This window comes from Chelonia mydas, chromosome 8, assembly GCF_015237465.2.
Source record: "Chelonia mydas isolate rCheMyd1 chromosome 8, rCheMyd1.pri.v2, whole genome shotgun sequence".
NCBI lineage: Eukaryota > Metazoa > Chordata > Testudines > Cheloniidae > Chelonia > Chelonia mydas.
In genome coordinates, this window is record NC_057854.1 from 34,442,285 (window position 1) to 34,464,462 (window position 22,178).

The 22,178-nt window shown below is 50.7% G+C and overlaps 2 protein-coding genes across 4 annotated transcripts in view; both read right to left on the minus strand.

The window, feature by feature from the left end:
• The window catches only part of SLC23A1 (solute carrier family 23 member 1), a 28,405-nt gene extending 21,129 nt beyond the window's left edge, over nt 1-7,276 (minus strand). Inside the window, exons 1-3 of one of the 3 annotated variants that reach the window (XM_043552730.1) lie at nt 5,253-7,052; nt 4,502-4,670; nt 2,415-2,504 (exon numbers count right to left, since the gene is read on the minus strand). In XM_043552730.1, the coding sequence (XP_043408665.1) occupies nt 2,415-2,504; nt 4,502-4,537 (126 nt within the window). In that variant the 5' untranslated portion in view covers nt 4,538-4,670; nt 5,253-7,052. Of the gene's footprint in view, nt 1-2,414; nt 2,505-4,501 lie in introns of all 3 variants that reach the window. The other 2 variants (XM_043552729.1, XM_043552731.1) reach the window with 2 other exon arrangements.
• Nucleotides 7,277-9,568: 2,292 nt separating this feature from the next.
• MZB1 (marginal zone B and B1 cell specific protein) lies at nt 9,569-21,319 on the minus strand. Its single transcript, XM_007059193.4, has 4 exons — nt 20,983-21,319; nt 14,936-15,057; nt 12,833-12,937; nt 9,569-11,929 (listed from the first exon to the last, which is right to left on the minus strand). Exons 1-4 carry the CDS (start codon nt 21,202-21,204, stop codon nt 11,743-11,745), a joined length of 636 nt encoding a protein of 211 aa, XP_007059255.1. The 5' UTR covers nt 21,205-21,319; the 3' UTR covers nt 9,569-11,742.
• Nucleotides 21,320-22,178: the final 859 nt, after the last annotated feature.

Consider the following 22,178-nt stretch of genomic DNA (forward strand, 5'->3'; position numbering starts at 1 on the left):
AACAGTGTGCCCTGGTTGCCAAGAAGGCCAATGGCATTTTGGAATGTATAAGTAGGGGCATAGCCAGCAGATCAAGGGACGTGATCGTTCCCCTCTCTTCGACATTGGTGAGGCCTCATCTGGAGTACTGTGTCCAGTTTTGGCCCCACACTACAAGAAGGATGTAGAAAAATTGGAGAGAGTCCAGCGAAGGGCAACAGAAATGATTAGGGGTCTGGAACACATGAGAAGCGGCTGAAGGAACTGGGATTGTTTAGTCTGCAGAAGAGAAGAATGAGGGGGGATTTGATAGCTGCTTTCAACTACCTGAGAGGTGGTTCCAAAGAGGATGGTTCTAGACTATTCTCAGTGGTAGAAGATGACAGGACAAGGAGTAACGGTCTCAAGTTGCAGTGGGGGAGGTTTAGGTTGGATATTAGGAAAAACTTTTTCACTAGGAGGGTGGTGAAACACTGGAATGCGTTACCTAGGGAGGTGGTAGAATCTCCTTCCTTAGAAGTTTTTAAGGTCAGGCTTGACAAAGCCCTGGCTGGGATGATTTAATTGGGGATTGGTCCTGCTTTGAGCAGGGGGTTGGACTAGATGACCTCCTGAGGTCCCTTCCAACCCTGATATTCTATGATTCTATGAGGTGCTATTACCTCTGTACATGGCCTGGATATTGGGTCCAGTTCTGCTGGCCACATGTCAAACAAGATGTGGAGAAATTGGAAAGGGTGCGGAACAGAGCTACAAGAATATGTGGCGTCTGCCAAGCCTGCCTTATAGCGAGAGACTAAAGAAGCTCAGTCTATTTAGTTTGTCCAAGAAAAGAATAAGAGGTGAGTTGATCATGGTCTATAAGTACGTGCATGGGGAAGAGATTTCTGACAGCAGAGCGCAGAACAAGGCATAACAAGATCTAGTGGCTGGAAGCTGACACTAGACAAATGCAGACTAGCAACAAGGTGCCAATTTTTCACAGTGAGGGTAATTAACCATTGGCACACTTGATCTAGGGATGTGGTGGATTCTGAATCGCTTGATGTCTGTCAGTCAAGACTGGATGTCTTTCTAACTGAGATGCTACAGCTCAGCCAGGAATGATGATCTAGATGCGAGCCTCACTGCCTGGGTTCTCCGGCCTGGGTTATACAGGAGGTCAGACTAGCTGATCAGAATGGTCCCTCTGGCCTTGGAATCTGTGAATCTACTCCTCTGAAAGCCCAGAAACAGTTGCCAAGACCCAGAGAAAAGCTCCTCTGCTACCACCAAGCCTCTGGCTTCACTGCCCAAACCCAGTGCTTTATCCCCAATCCTCCGGCTAGTGTTACCAGCCCCAGTGATTTTAGACTCTCGCAATTACAGCTGGTCAAAATACCTGTCCCTCCCGCCAAAACATTTCAAATGAAAAGTTTCCCTTTGAACTCTTTTGTTCAGTTTTCATAGGAAAATTTCCCAGGGAAAATCAAGTGAATGCTTGGTGTGTCGGTTCAGTTTTCAAAAAGCAAAGTTTCTTTAGACATGAAAGGGTCGTTGTTGTTCCCCTCCTTCCCCTCCCCCCCCGCCCCGTTTTGCCACTGAGTGAAATAGAACACCACTCACGGGGGTTATTTCCTCCCCTCCCTTTTTTCACTCCATCCCTTTTCAAAACATCCCCGGCTTTGGGAATGTCACTGACCAACAAAAAAAAAAAAAAAAAAAAAAGACCTGCTCTAACTCTGCCACATTCCGCAATGGCCCCAATGTTTGTGTTTCAGAGGGGAAGGGATGACTCTCCAGGGAGCTTGGAAAATACCCAGCGAGTCAGTGGGCTACAGGAGGGCTGCTGCAGACACCAATGGCTGCAGAGGAGAAGGCTCTTGCACCAAGCCAGTGGTGAGGTGCTGAGACAGGCCAGCTGCTACCTGAGCAAGGGCGGGTGGCAACAGAGAGACAAGGGGATAGGGTGGAACGAGCCCACAATGAGCTTTAAAGACAAGGAATGTCACTTTTTTAGGGGCAGACTATGACATGCTCAATGCGCCCACAGTGCCCCCTTTCTCTCCTGTGGTAGCTACCTGTATCGCAGCAGGCAGCAAGTGTGGGGCCACTGCCCATCCTTGCACCCAGCTGGGTGAAGAAGGGGTGGCAGGAAGGCAGTGGGTGGAGCCTCGGTGGCATCCCCACAGCATGCCAGCTGAGCCTGCAGTAATGTGCACCAGGTAAAAGGCTGGCACAGATCACCTCTTGCATGGAGCCAAAGGGGGCAGTTTGTGATTTCTCAAGTCCCAGCCTGGTCCTTGGTCTGCCCCTAAGGCAGCGCAGCCATATGCTGCCCCTCGCTCAGAGCTCAGCTGAGCCCCTCACCTAACAATGGACCCATCCCTCAGCTAAAGCTAGTGGCAAGCTGCAGTTTCAGCTGCCTGGCATCCTAGGCAGAGGGCTGGTCTCACCTTGTCCTCGCTCTCCAGCTCCTTCCCATACGAATTCTCGGTGATGATTTCGGGGGTCTCCTCGTGCCAGGTGGAAGCTGCATTTCCATTCTGCATTTCCCCAAGGGGCATGGAAGACAGAGCAAGTCACTTCTTAGAGAAACTGCTGATGGAAGCACCATCACCAGGAAAATAAAAGATCGCAGCGCAGAAGAGGCAGTGCGGATTGGAAGGATGCCACTGTCTCCACCATGCTGGTGGCTGTTGCTAAAAGCAGCTTGTCTGTTTTGGGAACCCAGAGAGACGTACCACAGGACTGGAGAGCAAAGAATTGGTCTTTGTTCCCCATGCAAAGAGCAGCCACCACGATCCAATCTGAGTGGCTTTGATTGACATTACAGGGAGCAGCAATGTGAGACGAAACAAACGGAGCAGCTCAGTGAGAGCGCCATGTGTGTGTCTCCTCTGTGACACCCTGCAGCAGCGCTGCTCACACAAGGGCTGCTGGCCTTGAAGCTGAGCAGATTAGGCTTTATCTAAGTTGTTCAGCTTTAACTATATGGATCTAACATGTTATCAGAGTGGTATAGTTAAAGTGGTACAATCCCCCAATGTGGAGGCAGCTAAACCAGTATAAATGTGCTTATACCAGTAGAGCAATCCCCAGACAGGAAGGGGAATGAGCGATACTGGTATGAAGCACCTTTATACTGGTATAATTGCATCCACTGACACCAGTATGACTATATCAGTGAAAAGTCACACTCCCTAACTGTAACAGCTATATCAGTCGGTGTGTAGGCCAGGCCTTAGAAACACAAAGGTACAGTACAGAGAAATCAAATGGCAGTTACATAGCTACATAATATCGCTCCTTAAAATAAGTGAATGGATTTAACAGCATTGTCACCACCTGTATAGCACATTCAAAGACCTTTACAGAACACTAGTTAAACCTCAGAGCACCCCCAGGAGATAGTAGTGACCTATCACCCCCATTTTACAGATGGGAAATCCAAGGCAGAGAGAGTAAGTGACTTGCTCAAGGTCACCCAGTCCACTGGTGTCCGTGGTGGGATTAGCAGCCAGGAGTTCCTGGGGCTCAGCTCACTCTCCCTTCACTAGTAATGCTGACAGGGTTTGGATCATTGCTATAGAATACACTAGTGTTTAATACCTGCCCTGCTCTCCCCTCCCCGGCCCCAGCGAAGCTGGATCTTGAATACATGCTACATTGCATTGTAAAGGAGTCACACCAAATCCTTCACAGTATGGGCCCAATCCTGCAAAGGGCTGAGGCTGCTGTGGGGTGCTCAGTGCACTTCACACCCAGTATCTTCAGTGGCAGCTGCATGCGCTCAGCAGAAAACAGCATCAGTCCCTGTATTACAGTAGCCTGTACAAAATAAAGCCAAGTTCCTTGCTAATTTACCTGACAAAACCCCCAAGATTCCTCAGTTTCTTGGATCCCATTTCTCTGTCTGTGGTCCTTACCCTCTGGGGCCCGGATTCCGGGCTCTCTTCTCTCCTGGGGCCTGACTGACGGGTCTGCCTGACCTCCAGACCCAGCCTGATTCTTAGAACCTCACAAGCCTTTAGCTGAGTCCGTGAACGCATAGTGGAGCTGCCAGGGCTCCCTGGGCCATGTTGAAGGGGAGAGCTGCCCAGGGTGAGGCAGATCCAAGGAGGGGAACCAGCAGCGACAAAAGGACATCACTTGAACCTTATTCATTCTATTAAGTCATTGTTTGATGTCAAGTGCTCCATTCCTGAGTGGCACAGCGGAGTCACCCCCCACTGGGGGCCGAGTCGCTTCCACTTCGCTTCTAAGATAGATGGGTATGTTTAATCAGTCAGTCCAAAGGGAAGCGCTTTGTGAAATCTGGCTTCCAAAAATGATCAAATGATAAGTTGCCTTTACCTTCAGACACAAGTCTAAGAAAGAACCTGTGATCACTGCTCCCCTCCCTTCTAACAACCAACACAGATAGTTTGCCACCCAATTCTCAGATAGTTACCTCAAACACTGGTAAGAAAGGAAATGGATGCATCTGGGGAGAGGGAACAGGAGGGAGTGAAAATACGGTAATAGCAAACAACATGTTCACCTTGGTTTGAGACAAATCTTCCGAACTGTTCCCCATTCTCCTGCAGAGTGCCACTGGGATTTCCAAGGGGACTTTGTAGAGTGAGGCTGTTTTATGGTCCTGGGGAGGACTTTAGTCAATACACCCGACATTGTTCACGGAGTCAATCTATAACCACAGCTATTGGCTGCTGATTGTGAAAGAAATGAGAGCTGTGTTTTTAAAGATAATATATTAACTCCATTAATTAGGCTTGGCATCACAGGGGAATGATCCGCCTTTCCTAAATGTATCGGTTTTTCACAGCTCTTTTGTGAAAACATTAGAGAGTTGAGTTACAGTGTAACCGACTAGTTCATAAATGGACAGAATTACAGATTGCACTAATCAGCTCATCAAGTCTGATAGGAAGCACCATCCTGCTGGGCCAATGCATCTGCGCCCACTCGTGTACTCTCTGATGTGTCAGCCCACTGGAGCGCCCCCAGTCAGAGGCTCTTAGATCTGTGTGCGGTGTACATTCATTGGGCAGGTGGTTCTGGTTTGGAAGCAGATCCCCCCAGATGCGACGTTCCACAATGCAGTGGGTGTTTGGATCTGGGGTTTTGGTTCGGGCCCAGCAGACTTTTCCAAATCCAGTCAGAACACCCCTAAACCTGAGACACGTGCTGAACTCTGGACTGGCCGTCTCTGGATAAGAGATTGTTCCATGGCACTTCCTGTTACAGAGGATGGAACCTGGACAGGCAGAAAGAGAAATAACAAAAGGTACCTGGATATTTTAGACCCTGGAAAATGACTGTGTGCAAGTCTGGATCTTGGTGCCCACAAAACCTTGATGCCTTTAGAGCCAGTGATTGGAGGTGGGGGGACGTCTTTAAAGTAGGCAGGCAAAGCTGATGGGCATTGCTGCTTCTCAGAGCCAAGCGACAGCAGCGGGCAAAGAGCCGCTGCTCCAGGGTGTCTGTGTGGGAGAGGAGAGTGCAGAGATATGTCAGTGTCATGCCATGAGAACAAAGAAGGCACAAATGACCTTAGACAGACCTGTTCTTAGGCTACTGCTCCAGCTGCCTTTCACCTTGAGCCAGTGGGGACTGGCGGAGGTTATTACAGACACTGATTACTTTCCTCTACCCCAGCTGCTAACTTGGCAGGAGGTCCATGCTGATGAGATCAGAGCTGTGTTATTGCTCCAAATGTTTAGAGGCTCGTGTGCCATATTCTGGACAGTGGGATCTTTGTGGGATGGCAGATGTGGGACCAGCAGGCTGCAGGCTGCAGTCCTCCTTAGTAAGTATGGAGGCATTTACTGCTCCTTAAATAACAGCACTTTGTGCTTCCCTCCCAGGGTCCTCAGCATGCTACAGACATCAATGAACTGAGCCTCTTACACCCTCCTTTTATAGACAGGGAAACTGAGGCAAGGCGAATAGGGCTGAGCCTTTCACTCCTTTTTCATGAAGGAAGGATTGCGTGGCAGGCCCTTTGCTGACTTGTCCAAGGCGATGCAGAGCTGGGAACACAACCCAGTGATCCCAAGTCCCAGATCACCCGACAACAAGAGGTGGAGCATTTCCCCATAGGTCTCATAGATCTCAGACACCCTCCCCGACTCAAGAGGCAGCTACACAGAGTTGGCTTCCCCAGGGGGACCCCCAAGGAGCAAACAGAGCAGTGCATTGCACAGGCAAAGCTACAGCCTTGAGTAGTTCCAAACGCACACTCCATTTGGGGTCATGCTTGCCTCAGGGCTAGACATTATACTGACAAGCCCAACATGGGTATTTCAGGTCTACAGACACCACAGCTGTTTTACAAACAGATTCACCATCGGTCAGAGGACAGCCCCAAACTTTGGGGCAAGTCAGCTCTGGACCTGGATTCTGATCCCAATGTCTTGGCTTGGACCATGCAGAAATGTGGTAAAAATCAGGCCCCGCCCACAACATCATTGCCTTGGCAAACATTTCTAGTGTAGACCTGGCCTGTATCTCACAACACCACAGTTTCTTCCTTCCCATAAAAGCATCTCTGTTGAAATAGCGTTCCCGACAAAACTCGTGGATGGGTGGGAATCGTTAGCAGAGATTCACCCCAGTTTATGTTCAGCACCAGGCCCTCAGCTTACATGCCTCGACCCACAGAAAAGGGGCACAGCCCATTTCTCAGGGAGCTATGGCCCCACACTTCTCCCAGAGTTGACACACCCTTAAAGGCATGGCCTGATAACGCTGGTTCTAATCTGTTCCTGGACCTCAGCAGCTGAAAGTTGGCACCGTCATCCTGCTGTTTGGTGGTGCTGATCCAGTTCCCAGTGGCTAACCACCTCAGTAGATAGGCCAAGGACTGAATGGGCCATGCAGACCAAACTCTCCTTTCACACTGGTGTCTCCAGGCCAGGGGTGGGGCACAATGGCTGGGAATATGGAAGATGCTTGTGCTGCCACTGTCTATGCTGTGAAGACCCAGAGTAATTGGTCACCAGGGCTGTCCATCCAGTGTCTTTCACCATCTAAAGCTCAAGGGTGGCAGGAGGCTGGTGGGAAGGTGTCCACAGCCCCAGGCTTGTGCTGCTGTTGGCATAAAGTCTCTGTACCCGTTTCTATCCATGATTCACACCGATTCTCTCTAGTAGCCTATTAGTTCCAAAGGTTGCTATGAAATTAAGCATTAACTGCAACATTAGATGCTAAAGAATGTTTGCTGATGGATGGGGGAGCTAATGTTTTCCAAGTCCCAGCTGATGACAGGGGCCAGGACTATGGGAGAGGGCAAGGTGTCACAGGGTCCACTCACTACTAGGGCACCTCCTCCTGGCTTCTCTGGGGACCAGCTCCTTCTGGGTCCAACACCCACTGCTGCCGCTCATTCACACACCTTGCCACCTCCCTCCCTCTCTCTGTGTGACTCAGGAGGCTCTCTCTTCATGGCTTGGCCCTCAGGCCAGGTCATTATGGTTCTCCCATTCTGCAGTTGCAAAGTCCTATTGTACAACAGTCCCAGGCAGTCTTCTGCTCCACTGTCCAGTCTGCACCACTTCTAACCCGGGCCCACCCTCTACTCCAGGATCCAGTCCAGGGACCCTATGTCTAGCAATTATGGTCTGCTTTCTCCCAGACCCTGCTGCTATTGCCCTGGACTCCTTCCTACATCTTCTGACTCCTCCGGGTTTACCAGCCCAAACTCCCTTCTCCCAGGGGGTGATTGCAGACTACTTCCCCTGAAGCCTCTTTCTGCTGTGAACTTCCTGGCTTTATACCAGCCCTACCTGTTTCTTCTCAGCTGGGCTCCATCATCAATCAACCTTTCAATCCTGTGCTCTCCCCAAGGTGCAGCCTGCTCTGCCTTGTGTGGTGTGGACACCCCATCACACACAGAGTGGAATTAGTCATGTTAACTGCCATCACAAAGAGGAAACCTAGCTCTTGATGCATCCAGAAGGATGGCAATTGTGGGATCTGGGACGGGCTGCTCATCTGGGAATCCCATCTGGAATGAGAGAAACCCCATGGGAAGCACTGCAAGGCCCAGTGCTTGAATGGTGGGGAACTGACCTGAGCAACACACTTGAGAATGACCCTATAAGGGCTGGTCTACACCAGATTTTGTATTGCTGTAACTATAAGCAGCAGTATAACTGCATCCACACTAGAGGTTTGGAGTTATAGTGATACAAAGACCATGTATAGATAAGCCCCAAAGTACAATCCTATGCTGGCAGGGATTGACTTGATGACCAAAGATGTCTTCTCCATCTCTAATTTTTGGTGGCCACATTAAAAGCCAAGCTAGGGGGCAGAAAACTACCAGAGTTGCTCCAACTCATTCCCTAAGGGGCTGGGAAGAACAGGGCTCTAGCTGGGGGTTTGGCCCCCTAGTCCTGTAAATGTTGCTAAGTCCTGCACAGTTCTTTGGACACCTGCAGAGGCCAATGCCATCTGCATGGAGGCCCAGTGCTTTTGGGTAGCTGCCTGCTCTGCTCCCACAGCCCTTGGCCATGCCGTCATCTGATGGCTGCTGGTCACTGCCCCTGAAGCCACCTGCAGCGGTCAAGTGACCCAATGCAAGGTAATGCCGCACAAGGCAATGCTCCCCCACTTGCCTTGCCCAGCACTGCTTGGGCTGCGTGATGGGAAGAGGAATCTGGACTACACCCTCAGAGGTATTTAGGCATCTAACTCTTTGAGCATTCAGCCCTAAGGGACATGGTAACATTGTACATGAATGTAGTAGCTATTCTCATGTAGAATGAGGAGGAATGCTATAATGGCCGTGGAGCATATTAGAACCTGACTTGACTTAACTAAGGCCTTGTCTACATGGGAAAGGTGTGCCAGTTACATGGCTATAGTTATACTGCATAGCCAACCTCCTGTGTGGACACACTTTTTCTGGTATGAGTGTCCATAGAGGGAGTTATGCTGGTAGAATTATAATGGTTTAAATTCACACTGTAGGCTATACTGCAAAACCTTGCCATGTAGCCAAAGCCTTAGGGCCTTATCCTCCTCTCATTAACACTGGTGTAAAACAGGAGCAACTCCATTGCAGTGTTGTTACACTAATATAAGGGGGAGCAGACTCGGGCCCTCATTTTCAGTTTGATGTCAGCGCTCATTCAGCCATAGGCTGTGGGTAAAATTTTCAAAAGTGCGTAAGTGACTTGGGAACCTAAATCCGATTTGAAAAAGTGCCTAATGCCCTTTGACTTTTAACGAGTCCTAGACTCCGACGTGACATAGGCACTTTGGAAAACGTTACACTTTTTCTTTTGGTTTTGTCAATGGCTCTTTAAAGGGACAATGTAAAAAAAGTTGGAGTATGTGATGATCCCGACAGAGGATCTACAAACGGTCTCACTTCATGAACTGGTTGAGCTATTCATTATGTACAGTATGCATCGTGACATCAGACCCTTTCTTGGTTAGAGAACAGTGTATGAATCAGTCTAGGCTTTTTTTCAGTGAATGTGTTGGAGTGAATAATTTTCAGACTGTAAGTCGATTGTGAACAGTTCACTCAGACTATTCCTTGTTTGGGGCATGTAGTCGATTACCAAAAGTCACATGACATTGTTCCATTCCCTGATTGGAAGAATGAACCATTTTAATCAGCTGCAAATGGTTGACTCATTAAAAGTTGTTACATGAAAGGCTAACGAACAACATGCTTTACAGACGAGCACGCTCTTTGCTAAGCTGGGAAAACTTTCAGCACTTGTGAACATTTCCACAAATGCCTGAACACACACAAGCAGGGACTGATCCAGCCAGGTGCTAAGTGCCTCCAACTCCTACTGACAGTAATCAGAGCTGAAGAATGCTGTCTCAGGACGTGCTCAGCACTACACAAGATCAGGCCAGATCTCCCAGAGTGCTCAGCTCCCACTGTCCTGAGCCTTTTACTAAGCCAGGCCCATGAGTAGGGCTGGTCAAAATTTTTTGATCTCAGCAGGTTTTTGACAGAAAATTGAGTTTTCAACTCAATAAATTTTTTCCCCAAAAGTGGCTGCTTTCCCTGGGATATTTTGAGTTTTCATTGAAAAACTGAAAACCAAACACTTTTTGCTTTTCAGACAAACTTTTTTGATTTTTCAATGCAATGTCAACATTTTCAAGTTTTCTTTAATTTTCATTGTATTTTTCTGTGGCAAAATAAACCAGTTTTCAGGCCATCATGTTTTATAAAACAAACCATCCCCTGAAATAACAGCGCCATTCAGCCCAGACACTCGGCCAGCTAGAACTTAACAATGTAAAGCAGGAACCTAGAACAGGATCAGAACAAAGTATTAAATGCACAGCCTGCTCATCAGACTGCAGGTCTGTGAGCCACAAAAGGAAGCAGCTAATAATTGGAAACATTGCAAAGGAATGACTCTCGCTGTCAGAAAAATCCCACTGTGAAGGAAGAAGTGAATGAAGTTAGGTGGAAAAGGGTTGAAAGGTCCCTAAGTGCTGGGAAGATAGGGCAGCAGGGTTACCTGTTGAGCCCACAGGTGATGAGCAAAAGACAGGCAGCCTAAAATTAGATAGAAATAACAGGGGAAGAATAGCCAAGGGAAAACAATTGATCATACAGTAAGTAAAAGGCCCCCAAATGCACTTAAAACCCCTCCACCTAAACAAAGACAGAAAGTTTCCACACTGACTTAAGCCATCAATGCCCTTGTGCTCAGTTAGGGTGATGGAGGAGACACCTTAGCATTGCCAGGCAATGGGCACTAGCCCATATGAGGGAACAGCCTAGAAAGAGATTTTTCAAACCACCTGAAACACGTATTTGCACCATGGGCGCCATAGGGTTGATGATCATTGAAATGACCTTCTGAGAATGACTTAAAGATGTGAGATACAGTGGGAAATGATGGGCCATTGATTTATACTCATATAGTTAGTAAAATGCATTATTTATAGAATGTACAGCTAGAAACCTGAGGAATTCAACAGCAAACCTACATATGCCCCATGCCTCAATGTGGGAAAGGAAGTCAAAGGGACCTGTGAGGAGTTGGGGCTTCTAAAAAGCAGGCTGGATGTAACTATTTCAGTATACTGAGCTTATATGAGATCTAATGGGCAGAGCCTCAGCAGGTGGAAATTGTCAGAGTGCCATTGACTACAGCCCAGCTCCAACAGACTTCGCTGAAGCTATGATAATTTACACTGAGGATCTGCCACCATGTGTTTCTGGCATTGGATTGATATATGATGTGTAATTATATATGTGTGTTGGTTTATTTTAGGGTTGCCAATAAATAATTGCTGGGCTAAGAATATAATTTTATTCTTATAAAGCTGCCTGACTGTACGTGTCGTTTTGTTATGATAGGGTTGCCTGGATTTACATATTGGGTTGTTGTTATTTGGTTGCCTGACTGTATATTTTGGTTTGTTATTATTGGGTTGCCCGGAGGTACACGGTGGTTTGTTATTATTGGGTTGCCCGGATGTACACGGTGGTTTGTTATTATTGGGTTGCCCGGATGCACATGGTGGTTTGTTATTATTGGGTTGCCCGGATGTACATGGTGGTTTGTTATTATTGGGTTGCCTGTCAGCCCTGCGAGGCTACAGGGATTGATCTTTTTTAAGCAATAGCAACGATGTAAAAGAGCCTGGAAGCATTTCTTTTTTGGGTAAAGCCCAGAACCATCACATTGGTCTCCTTTGATGGCCAATCTGCCTTGGCAGAAGCCAGGCTGATGGAACACACTCGTCAGCTTAGCCCTACTTGCCAATCTTGCCTGAGCGGGAGCAGAACTACAGCTCACTCTGCAGAGCCTTCGCTTTGTTTAGGCTTTTGCCCTTGGTGTTGCGAAGTCTTGTACAGGTTCTCTGCTCTTCGGCGCACAGGAACTCTGCCAAGGCAGCCGGCCTGCGTCGGTACTCCTCGTAGATCTGCTCTTCCCCAAATTCACCCAGGTAGCTGTGGCACAGCTTATATAACCTACAAAGACAAGAGAAACAGAAACAGGAATTCATGTCGTTGTTATGGCAGGTGCCACCAGGTGGCGCTGTCACACACAGGACAACAGGTTGTTTATCTCAGCGTGTAAGCCGTGCAGGGAGTTGGAAGCAATGCAGGGTTGTGATCTAGTTTCTTTGCGGGGAGCTGTTGCAAACATCTAGCAAGTTTGCTCTCTGCCTTAATCTCCTGAGCTAGAGTTGCTTACTGGGGCTGAGATTTCTGCAAGAGGGGATTGTCTGGGTGCTGTGTGAACACCGCCATTCCTGGACTGGCACAAAGAGTGTCAACAAATAAGTGACACTACAAAAATATCCAGACTCAGGGCCATGGATTTCTCCGCCAACGTGCATGGCTCCGAAATCTGCTACTGCTTGGCACAAGGTTGGCAACGTGCACCGTGGAAAATGGGACTCAGGCCCGGACTCTTAAAGGTATTTAGGCATCTAAGTCCCATTGGGAGTTAGGCACCAAAACCCTTTTAAAATCTGGCCTTTGGGCACTTCTGCAAACATTACCCGCGTCACAGTGCCAGTCTGGGAGTCAGGTGTGGAGAGCATGCTCAGCAGCTGCCCTCTCTCCTTTGGTGCTCAGCAGGAAGTGGAGGCTCAGGCTGGTCCCTGACTGGGAGCGAGAGCCCCGGGGGACCTGTGCAAGCCTCCTTTCCATTTCTTTTGGAAGGCACCATTAATAGAGCCCAGTTTGCCACTGGCAACCCATTTAGCATCCAGAAAAACAGCCAGTTGGCTTCTAGGGGGGTTGTTCCCCCCAAATACAGCAGGGAATTGCATTTGGTATTTCAAACTTTGCTGCACCCCCCAAGGCTACTCCTCCATTAACACGCTCCCCAGTCCCCCACTCTTGTTTGCCTGGCTCTGGGCTTACCTTGCTGGCCATGGTCCACCTGTCATCATGACACTCATGGTCTCCTGGCTCTTCAGGCCAGGCCCTGCGAAGCGTTTCACTCCCCCCACTTCTTTCACTCCATAGCTGGGGAGAGAAGAGGGAACATCACAAAGTCACAGTGATGGTGACATGAAACATGAGTCTGCGCCTTTAAGAAGCTGTGAGGAAGCAGCTGCTCCACACAAACCCCAAGTCCCCTGGGGAAGGGGAGTGTGAGGCCAAGCAGTTGGTGGTTGGGGCTAGTGAGGGGAGGGCAGCCCAGGCCTTTCCTCTGATTACATGGGGGGCCTGTGAGCAGGAATCTATTAACCCCCTTGTTTATGTCCCTGTTGTTACATGTCACTGAGCCTTGGGAATTTGCCTGCAGCTAAATAAAACACCCTCCCTGAGTTTGGCTTGAATCTGAACTTTGATCAATTGCAGGGCTGGGCTGGAGCCCAAAGCCCAGAGCTGAGCCCTCGGGAGCTGTTGAGATGGGCAGCTCCAGAGCTGAGCGGCACAGCTGGCCCCCGTCTGCAGGTGGGCCTGAATTGCAGCCCTGGATCCCAGTGCTCTGAGTGCCGGGGTAGTGCAGGGCTGAGCCTCACATAACAGGCCCCTCTCCGAGGGCAGGGCTCTGTCCCCTGGCACCCTCGAGTGAGCTAGAGGGAGTATTGAGGGGCCAGAGTGTGGCTGGAGGCCGTAGGCAGGGCTGTGGCAGTCAGCCAGGATAGGGAGCGCACACTGGAGACACACCTCTGCCAACTCTGAGGGCGCTGCAGCATGCCTCCCAGTCTACACCCAGGGCAGCGGGTGCAGCCCCCTTCCCACCGCCCACTGGAGATCTCACACCCGCAGTGGAGAGAGGCGGGAGCTGGGCCTGCCTTGCCCAGGGTGGGCAGGAAAGGGGAGCTCCTGGCACTGTCTCGTCAAATGGGGTCCTGAGCCTCTTCAAGGCTCCAGGCCCATTTCCCAGGAGCAGGGCTAGCTGTGTCATAGTGGGTCAAGTTTCAGCAGGCAGAAAAAATTCCCCACACATCTTGCAGGACCCTGTACAGTGCCTAGCTTCCTGGCAGCTCTCACATGGTGCTGGTCTAAATGACAACAAACCCAGACTTGTCCCTGTAGAGAGGAAGGAAGGGCCAGTGGTCAGGGCACTGCCTAGGACTCAGAAAACCCAGTGTCAGGTGCCCGGGCTGTCTCTGGCTCACCCGGGAACTGGCTCACCCGGGTCTCGGAGTTTGGAAAGGGCTGGCCCAGGCGCTGGTGGCCTGGCTCATGGGCTGAGCTAACCCTCTGAGAAGCAGCCGCAGGTCTGCACTGTTGTTTTGCTCACTGGTCGGCTCACCAGGCTGGGGCGCCAGCAGAGCCCCTCTCCCAACCAGCTGCGATCCAGGCTGACCGAACAGCACCGACAGCCTTGACTGCCTGGGTCAGGTGTTTGGGGCTGGGACATCAGACCAGCTGAGACGGCAACCACCTTTTCCAGTGAGAAAGGCCAGGGAGCTGCTGCCCTGAGTGGGGAAACCACAAGGCTGAATGATGCTGGGGAAATACAAAGGCTACCAGCCTGCTCAGGGCCCAGTGCTGCCAGGTGCTGAGCACCTCTGGGAGACAGTTCACCCAGGTTCCTGGTGTCTTCCATGGGTGCCGAGCACCTTCCAGGATCACGGTGCTGTGCCTAAGAGGCCACAGAGCATGGGGCTGTGCCTAAGGGTGGTTCCTTGCCCCCCCATCACCCTTTGCTTTGGGCTTGGAGCACGACTCCCCGGTCTGAAGAAATCCCACTAATCCAAGACCTGCCTTGATCATCTGTGCTGTCTAAATATGACCTTCTCTGAGTCATTCTAAGCTCCCCCTGGACTGCTGAGGACTGAGTTGCTGTGGGGAGCCTGGTGCCCTTCCCATTCCCATCTGACGCATCAGCAGGCATCTCCCTGGAAATGCTCACGGGTCTCTCTGAGTTTAGCTTTGCTGGGTCCCGAAGTGCTGCTCAATTCCTTTCTGGGGGCTGAGGAGGAGAGCAGGCTGGGCTACGCTGGGCAGATATACTGGCTACCACGCACATATGATGGGCTCAGATCAAAGCGTGCGCTGACTCACCTTTCCCAGCTCTGCGAGCAGCTGTTCTCCAGTGTGTCCACATATTCAGACTCGCTGAGGCGAGCGGCCGGAGCTTTAGCAGACGACCGTTTGGATTCTGCTTTTGTCAGGTATTTCTGCATCTTCAGTACAAGACAGAGACCGGTCAGCTGAGATTGGTATAATATTAAGGAGGGAACACTGCTCCATGAAGCATGGTGGTGATGTTAGCAATGCACAGCCCTGCTCTGGTCAGGGGACGCCCAAACCCACTTGTCTGAATGTGCTTCTAGGGCCTAGATTTTCGTGGAAGGGAAACACCGAGTGGATGTGACAGTGCACACACAAACAAACCTGCGGGCTTTCATGGTGCCTAGCCAGGGTACCTCACCCATATATTTAAATTACACACACAGGGCCCAATCTTCCAAACTGATGTGGCCCCTTGAAACCATTCTGCTGGTGTAAACAGATGATAAATGACTCCCAGGGTCTCCTGGCATAAGGAGATTCCTGTGTCGTGCCTCTATGTCCGCCCCTTCCAGCCCGTGGTGTAAGGGTCATGGTAAGGCTCTGCACTCAGAAGAGCTGGGGTCAATTCTTGGCTCTACTAGAGCAAGTCACTGACTCTTTCCAGGCCTTGACTCCTGCTCTGTGGAATCGGGCTGCCATGTGTCTGGTTTTCAACCAGAATGTCCAGCTGAAAAAGGAACCTGGCAGCGTCCGGTCAGCTGTGCTGACCAGATGCTAAAAGTCCAGTTGGCCACAGTAACTGGCCTTCGCCACTGGGGGTAGGAAGAGCAGCAGCTGCGGCTGGAGCTGCTGCTCTCTGCTCAGCTGGGACACCTGACACAGCAGTGGCTGGCTTCCAGATCGGGCTCCAAGAGGTAGGTGCCGCCACCTGGTGGTGGTGGGGATCCTGTCCACCCCCCTTCTGCCCTGATTTCCCTGCCCCAGCCCTCGCAGTGCCCTGATTGGGCAAGCTCTGTGTCAGCTCCTCCCAGCCGGGTGCATCCTGGGAGAGTGAGCGATGGAGGGAGGGGGGCAAGGATTGAGCAGGGGCGGGGCCTCGGGGGAAGAAGTGGGGCAGGAGGCTGGGCAAGCGTATTTGGTTTTCAGCAATTAGAAAGTTGGAACCCTACTGTGGAAGGATCCATCCCTTCCCCTTGGCATGCATAGAGGAGGAACCCGGGAGGCACTCAGACCTGCACTGGTGCAGCCATGCCAGTACTGGCTAGGAAGCCCTACCAAGCCTGCCCCAGTCAATGGGGCTGCTCAGGAGCAGCTCCTAAAGCCAGCCTGGCTGCCTCTGTCATAGAATCATAGAATATCAGGGTTGGAAGGGACCTCAGGAGGTCATCTCCAAATGTACCCCTCAAGAATTGAGCTTACAACCCTGGGTTTAGCAGGCCAATGCTCCAACCACTGAGCTATCCCTCCCCCAACATATATCCCCAACTTTCGGGGGGTGTCAATGGAGGAAACAATGTCTCTCCCCAGCTTTTGTCCAGCTCCTTCCCCCTTCCTGTGCCAGCGGCCTAACAGCTGCTGGGCTCAGCCAGCAGGTCTCATCAGTCCCCAGTTGGGCAGGCTGGAGACTGCAGCTGGGACTCCTAACTAGGCAGCTCTGGCTCTACCCTGGCCTGTCTCAGCCACCCCCCGCTGATTTGGGGGATTTGGGTGTGGGGAAGGCAGGGCCTGGCTGGACAGGCGGGGAGTAGAGTGCGCTGGAGGGGACTGAGCTGGTAGCAAAGCCACCAACCATCCTGCAGGCCTGGCATGCAATTGCAGCTGGTGGCCACCAGGGGTGCAGTCGCAGGCAGCCAGAAGACCCCTTTCTCTCACCCTGTGCTGCACCCCCTGCTGGATCCAAACCAGGAAGCAGCCGCTGGGGGAGCAGGGACCAAAGGGGAGCAGGGAACAGCACTGACCCCTGGTTCCCCTTCTGGCACCTGCCAGCATCCACCCATATGCCAAGGTTTGTGCAGCTCCGTGCACGGCAACTGCTGGGGCCAGGGCCTGTTGCCCACAGACTGAAGCTGAAAGTTATATGGGCAGTCTTTTCACAATGCAAATCAGCTCGTTAAATAATCTGCTTAAAAGTGGGACACACCACGTGTCCCCTCCCTCCAAACCTCCAGTCCATTTTGCACGTGAGTGGGGGCAGGAGCCTGTCTGCAACGTGGTCCTCGAACACTCGCCCAGAGTTTCCTTTCTTTCAGGCCAGAAGCTAAAATAAGTTTACATCCTCCCCTCACATACCAGTAAGGCTCAGCTGCAGTGGGCATGCAGAGGCAGCAGCAGGCCACCTGTTAGCAAACGTTTGGAGCAAAGCCTGAGGCCAACAGAAAACCAAACAGGCATTGGTCCTGAAGGATGGCAGATGAAAGAGACTGGTGGAGGGGGGCGGGGAATGATGGAGAAGAGAGAGCTGGACAAAGAGATAGGAAGACAACAACCTGCATTGGATGGCCTAAGGCCCCTCCCTCTCTAATTCTTATGAGCCCTGTGCTACCCTGCCAAGCTGAAAGACTAGGTATTGAAGGCTCAGCACTCACAACAGAGGTGAGGCTAGCTAGAGCTCAGCACCTAAACAAGGGACTGATTTATCAATACCCAACATGCCAAGCTGTTTGGCAAAGCCTGGCACAAGAGCCAAAAAATAGTTACTCTCAGGGGCAGCTGCAGCTCAGCTCGTCTTTATTCAGCATGGTTGGAAAGGTCCTGTTTCAGTCACCACAGCACCCTGCCATAGCCCCAGGGTGTCAGTGCCCATTTGCAGCTGTTTGCTGAACATGTGTAATGAGTTTGGTGGGCCTCAGTCTTAGCTCTCAGCAACCACCTCTATAACTCAGAGCAGCTACAGCCATGACTGGCTTTCTCGTTGGCTGTCTGCTCTGGGTCAAGGAGCCGGCACCCCCCACTCTCCCGTAGGAGTGGTCCCTCCGGGCCAGGTCTGAAGCACATGTGGGGAAGCAGGGCATGATGGGAGGGAGCTTGCGCTGCTCTTAGCAGTGCTTTATCTAGGGGGCTGCCAGCCCAGCACAGAACACACACACTTGGAGCCAGCCATAGGCACTACGGCCGAGTTCCCATTGAAGTCAAAGGGAGTCAGGTGCCTGAAGACCTCTGAGGAGCTGAGCTAGACCACTAAAGTGTTCCCAATGCAACAGTCTCTATCAATGAGCCAAGTCCAGAGAGCTGGGGGCTCCAGTACTACGTCAGAGCGGTGAGCTGTGCGGGATGCTGGATGCAGCAAAAGAAACCCATTCATTAGCTCATGGGCAGAAAGGCATTGGGCACAGACACAGCAGCTGGTCAGTGATCAGGGCTCCTGCGGGGGATCTATGACCAGCTTTGCCACTGACTTGCTGCATGAACATGGCCAAGTCACCTAACCCTCTGAGGGATGGGGCATAAATGCTTCCCTACCTCCTACAGGGATTGCAAGGCCGAATTCCTGGGTAGGAAAGAGCTGTGAGATCTCAGCCAGAAGGGGCTGTAGTCAGACTCGCACAGGGCTGGTATGGCTTGACTACAGCCTGAGCCCAGCGAAGGCTATTGAAAGCAGCTGTGTGGCTGTTTTCTCGGGGATTTTCTCCCGGGACGCTCTGCACCTGCAGGCTTCTGGTTGGGGTGATTTGCATAAATCCATTTTTACCCTCTAGCGGGAAAACAGAGGCTGCTTTGGGACGGCTGTGAGCCAGCTGTTAACGGCAGCATCCTGCCCCTCTCTGCAAGAGGAGGTTTTCTTTTTAATACACCAGGGACATCCTCTAATGTAGATTTAACTTCTGCAACTGTCCATGTTGGACTGGCAAGCTATGAACGCCTCACCCCTTTGTCTCCTGGGGAGCTGGGCTCTCCTGCATTAGCTCCTGTGCAGTGCAGCATGGCTGTCTGAAATACAGGGACCCAAGGCCCTCAGCAGTTGCTCCTGCCTCGGAGTTCAATGCAGATATGCTGCTTTGCTAAGGAGATAAGCCGTAGGAGAGCAGGACTGACAGGAGCCCAGGGAAGGCCCAGTACTTCGGCTCAGGACAGGTCACTGGTAGCCGTATGTCCATTCCCACCTAGCTTTTGGGGGAGGGGGGCGAAGCTTAATTCAGTCATGCTTAGAAAGCACCTTGAGAGCTTTGGATGGAAGGTGCTGTGCCATTGTTAGGACTGAACATTTGTTTCACAATGGCGTGATCCAAAGGGCATTGAAGTTAGCGGAAAGACTCCCCTGGACTTCAGTGGGCTTTGGATCAGCCCAAGATGCCCAAGGACGCACCACTTGTCTACTCTAGCCTTTCCCCCTTAAGATGTCTTCACACCATTACTAATTCCAGGGCAGCTCTAGTGTAGACAAGGTGCTGGAATTTAGCTGTTGCATTGCCTAACTCTGCTCAGAGCAAGTCTAGATAAACTCAGCTCCAACACCCATGAGAAACAGATCTGCCAAGTAAGAAGCTGTACTTTTGCAGGGTTACTTTGCAGAGCAGAGCTGCATTTTAAGGAGGTGATTTGGAGTGAGTTTTTCTGAGCGTGGCACATGGCATTTGGATGGGAAAGTCCCTGAATGGGCTGAGAGGATAAGGTGTCTACAACATAAACTGTGCCTCCGAATAACAGTGGGTGCTAAATTGTGTTGGGGGCCAGGTTCTCAAAATCTGGCCTCAGAGTGCCTTGCTGAGCCAAAAGATTATTACAGCAAAGCGGTGTGCGATGCATATAACTTTGGTTTATAGCCAGGCACAGCAATTTGTACCTGGTCCACAATGTCAACCATAAAAAGTAAATAAAAGGCCATTAAATCTGGGTTACATATTACAAGTCACTTGCATCAACTGTGGAATTTATACCAGAGGAAGGGGAGAAATACCCAGGAGAGCCAGTGCTAGAGGATCCAATTGCACGACTGAGTCCTAAATCTCTGGCCCAGGAAATGCCTGCTTCATGCCAGGGAGACTGAATGGATATTGTTCCCCTGGCTTTCCCTTGAGAGTGGCCGCTGACCCATTCCTCTTCCCTCACGGTTTCTAGGAATGTGGGCAAGGGAAGCAGCTCTGGTAAAAATTCCTTTGCCAAGATTTTAGAGCCGGATTCTCCTCTTAGCTCTGCCTGGCAGATCTCAGCTCTGGTATTCTGATCCCCCTTCATGCTCTGGCTCTCAGTGCCTGCCCCCTCACTCCCTGAGCAGCAGAACCTGTGTGCTTCAGTGATGGGCAGAGCCCATCCCAGAGCTGGAGGATAAGGCAGGGTTTGCCCCATAGAGATTTAGGGCTGGGTTACTCTGGTCACGGAAGGTGAGAGCCTGATCCAACCCACCCATTGAGCCTTCAGAAGTTCCTCCACAGGACAACCAAGAGGCCCATGCTCCTCTGGCTGGCAGGAGGGTGGGGGGCATATGAAGCCTCTCTGTGCCATGGACTCCTCTGTCAACCAGGTGGAAATACCAGCAGCAAAATCAGCTGAGCAGCATTGGAAATCCCTGTGTAAGGATCCTGCAAGGGGAGGGACTGTCTTCTTGTTCTCTTTGGGGTCCTGGTCCATGACAGGGGGTTGCTATGTAATAACAGTAACAACAACACCAACAAAATAGAGACTCTAACAGGTCTTGTCCATCTCTCCTTTTGCTCATACATTATAATACACCGACTGTAATTACACGGCAGTTACAGCGTAATGCTAGAGGGTAACCCAGTTACTTCACTGTCTGGGTATAGGATTTCAGGCTAGGTACCTGTACCCAAAACTACCGTTTCACAGTTGTTGTAGTGTCATGTGTTAAGAGTGACCCTAAAAGGGTAACAACAAGTAATTCAGTCATGGAGTTCACTTGCCTGTTAATAGTATCTCCATGTATTGAAAGCATAACCACACTATAACTATACACTAATTACTACAACGTAACTACAGTCACTGTATTATAAACTTCAGTGTAACTACAGTCACTATCATCAGGTGAACCCTCAGTTCTGTGATCCACTGATTTGCTTCAGATTTTAATGCGTTTCTGTGTGGGCCTTTGTCCCGGGCCGCTGAGGCCCAGTGGCCCTAATGCTTGTGGGGCGGGAACTCACCTGGAAGGCTATCGCTCTGCAGGCATCACATTGAAGGTGCTCAGGCATATGGGCAGAATAGGCTTCCTCAGCGTTGAAGCGGGGGGCTGTAGCAGAGAAGGTCGTCTCCGAGACTGGGCCCGAGTCCCCGAGGGGGTTGCTGCAGGGAGAATGCTTTCGGTCATCTGCTGCTCTTAGATCAAAAAAGGTCAGCACCAAGACAGCCGACAGCAGTGACTTCATTTCCCCTGCTTAGAGAGCCCCTCTCAGGAAGCTACTGAGAAGGGAGAGAGACTGAATGCGCTGAAAGGAAGCAGCAGGTCAGCAATAAGCAAACCCTTTGGCCAATGAGAAGACACTGACACTTCACCTAGGCAGTGTCACCCTCTGCACAACCCGCTTTGTTGTGGTTTTTTTACCCAAATAAAAACCCCGTTGGTTAAGGCCTGGGGGGCATTGGTGCTGCAGCTTTCCACTGTTTTCCCCTTCTTCAGTCTCAAGGCATTTGTGGTGTTTGGGGGTCACTTGTGGCCATAGTTCTGCTAAATATAAAAAGAAAAGGAGTACTTGTGGCACCTTAAAGACTAACCAATTTATTTGAGCATAAACTTTCGTGAGCTACAGCTCACTTCATCAGATGCATGAAGTGAGCTGTAGCTCACGAAAGCTTATGCTCAAATAAATTGGTTAGTCTCTAAGGTGCCACAAGTACTCCTTTTCTTTTTGCGAATACAGACTAACACGGCTGGTACTCTGAAAGCTAAATATAAAGACACAGAAGCATGAAGGTGTTACAGCTGGAAGTCCTACGAGAGCAACCAGACTGCTTCCCTCTTGGGCTGATGCAGGGTTGAGCTTATTAGCTAGCCTCCTGGCCAGTCTAGGGTTAAATTTCTCCAGGCCTCAGGTTTCCACCCCTTTCCTGGGAGAGTTTATTCCTCTGCCTCATTCACTAACCCCTAGGAGTGTTTTCAGCTTAATTCCACCCCCTGATCCCTAGTTCTGTCCTCCTGATAAATAATGCCACCCTAAATAATTCCACACCCCAACTGAGATGTTGCACACTTCCAGGGTTTGCAAAGAGTTCTCAAGTTCCCACTTACAAGCTGGTCACTCTGAAATCCTTTATTCTCTCTTTTTCAATCAGCCCCCCAACAATCCCCTGATTACTTGATTGTTCTTCCCTGCTGCATTCCCTCCACTTTCTCGCCCTACGT

What these genes read in the sequence shown, in the direction of transcription:
- MZB1 (XM_007059193.4), bottom strand. Translation starts at nt 21,204, where the DNA reads ATGAAGTCACTGCTGTCGGCTGTCTTGGTGCTGACCTTTTTTGATCTA. An exon ending in GCAGAGCGATAGCCTTCCAG is followed by an intron (nt 15,058 to 20,982) that starts GTGAGTTCCCGC and finishes CTTGTACTGAAG; the next exon opens with ATGCAGAAATACCTGACAAA. An exon ending in GGTGGACCATGGCCAGCAAG is followed by an intron (nt 11,930 to 12,832) that starts GTAAGCCCAGAG and finishes TTGTCTTTGTAG; the next exon opens with GTTATATAAGCTGTGCCACA.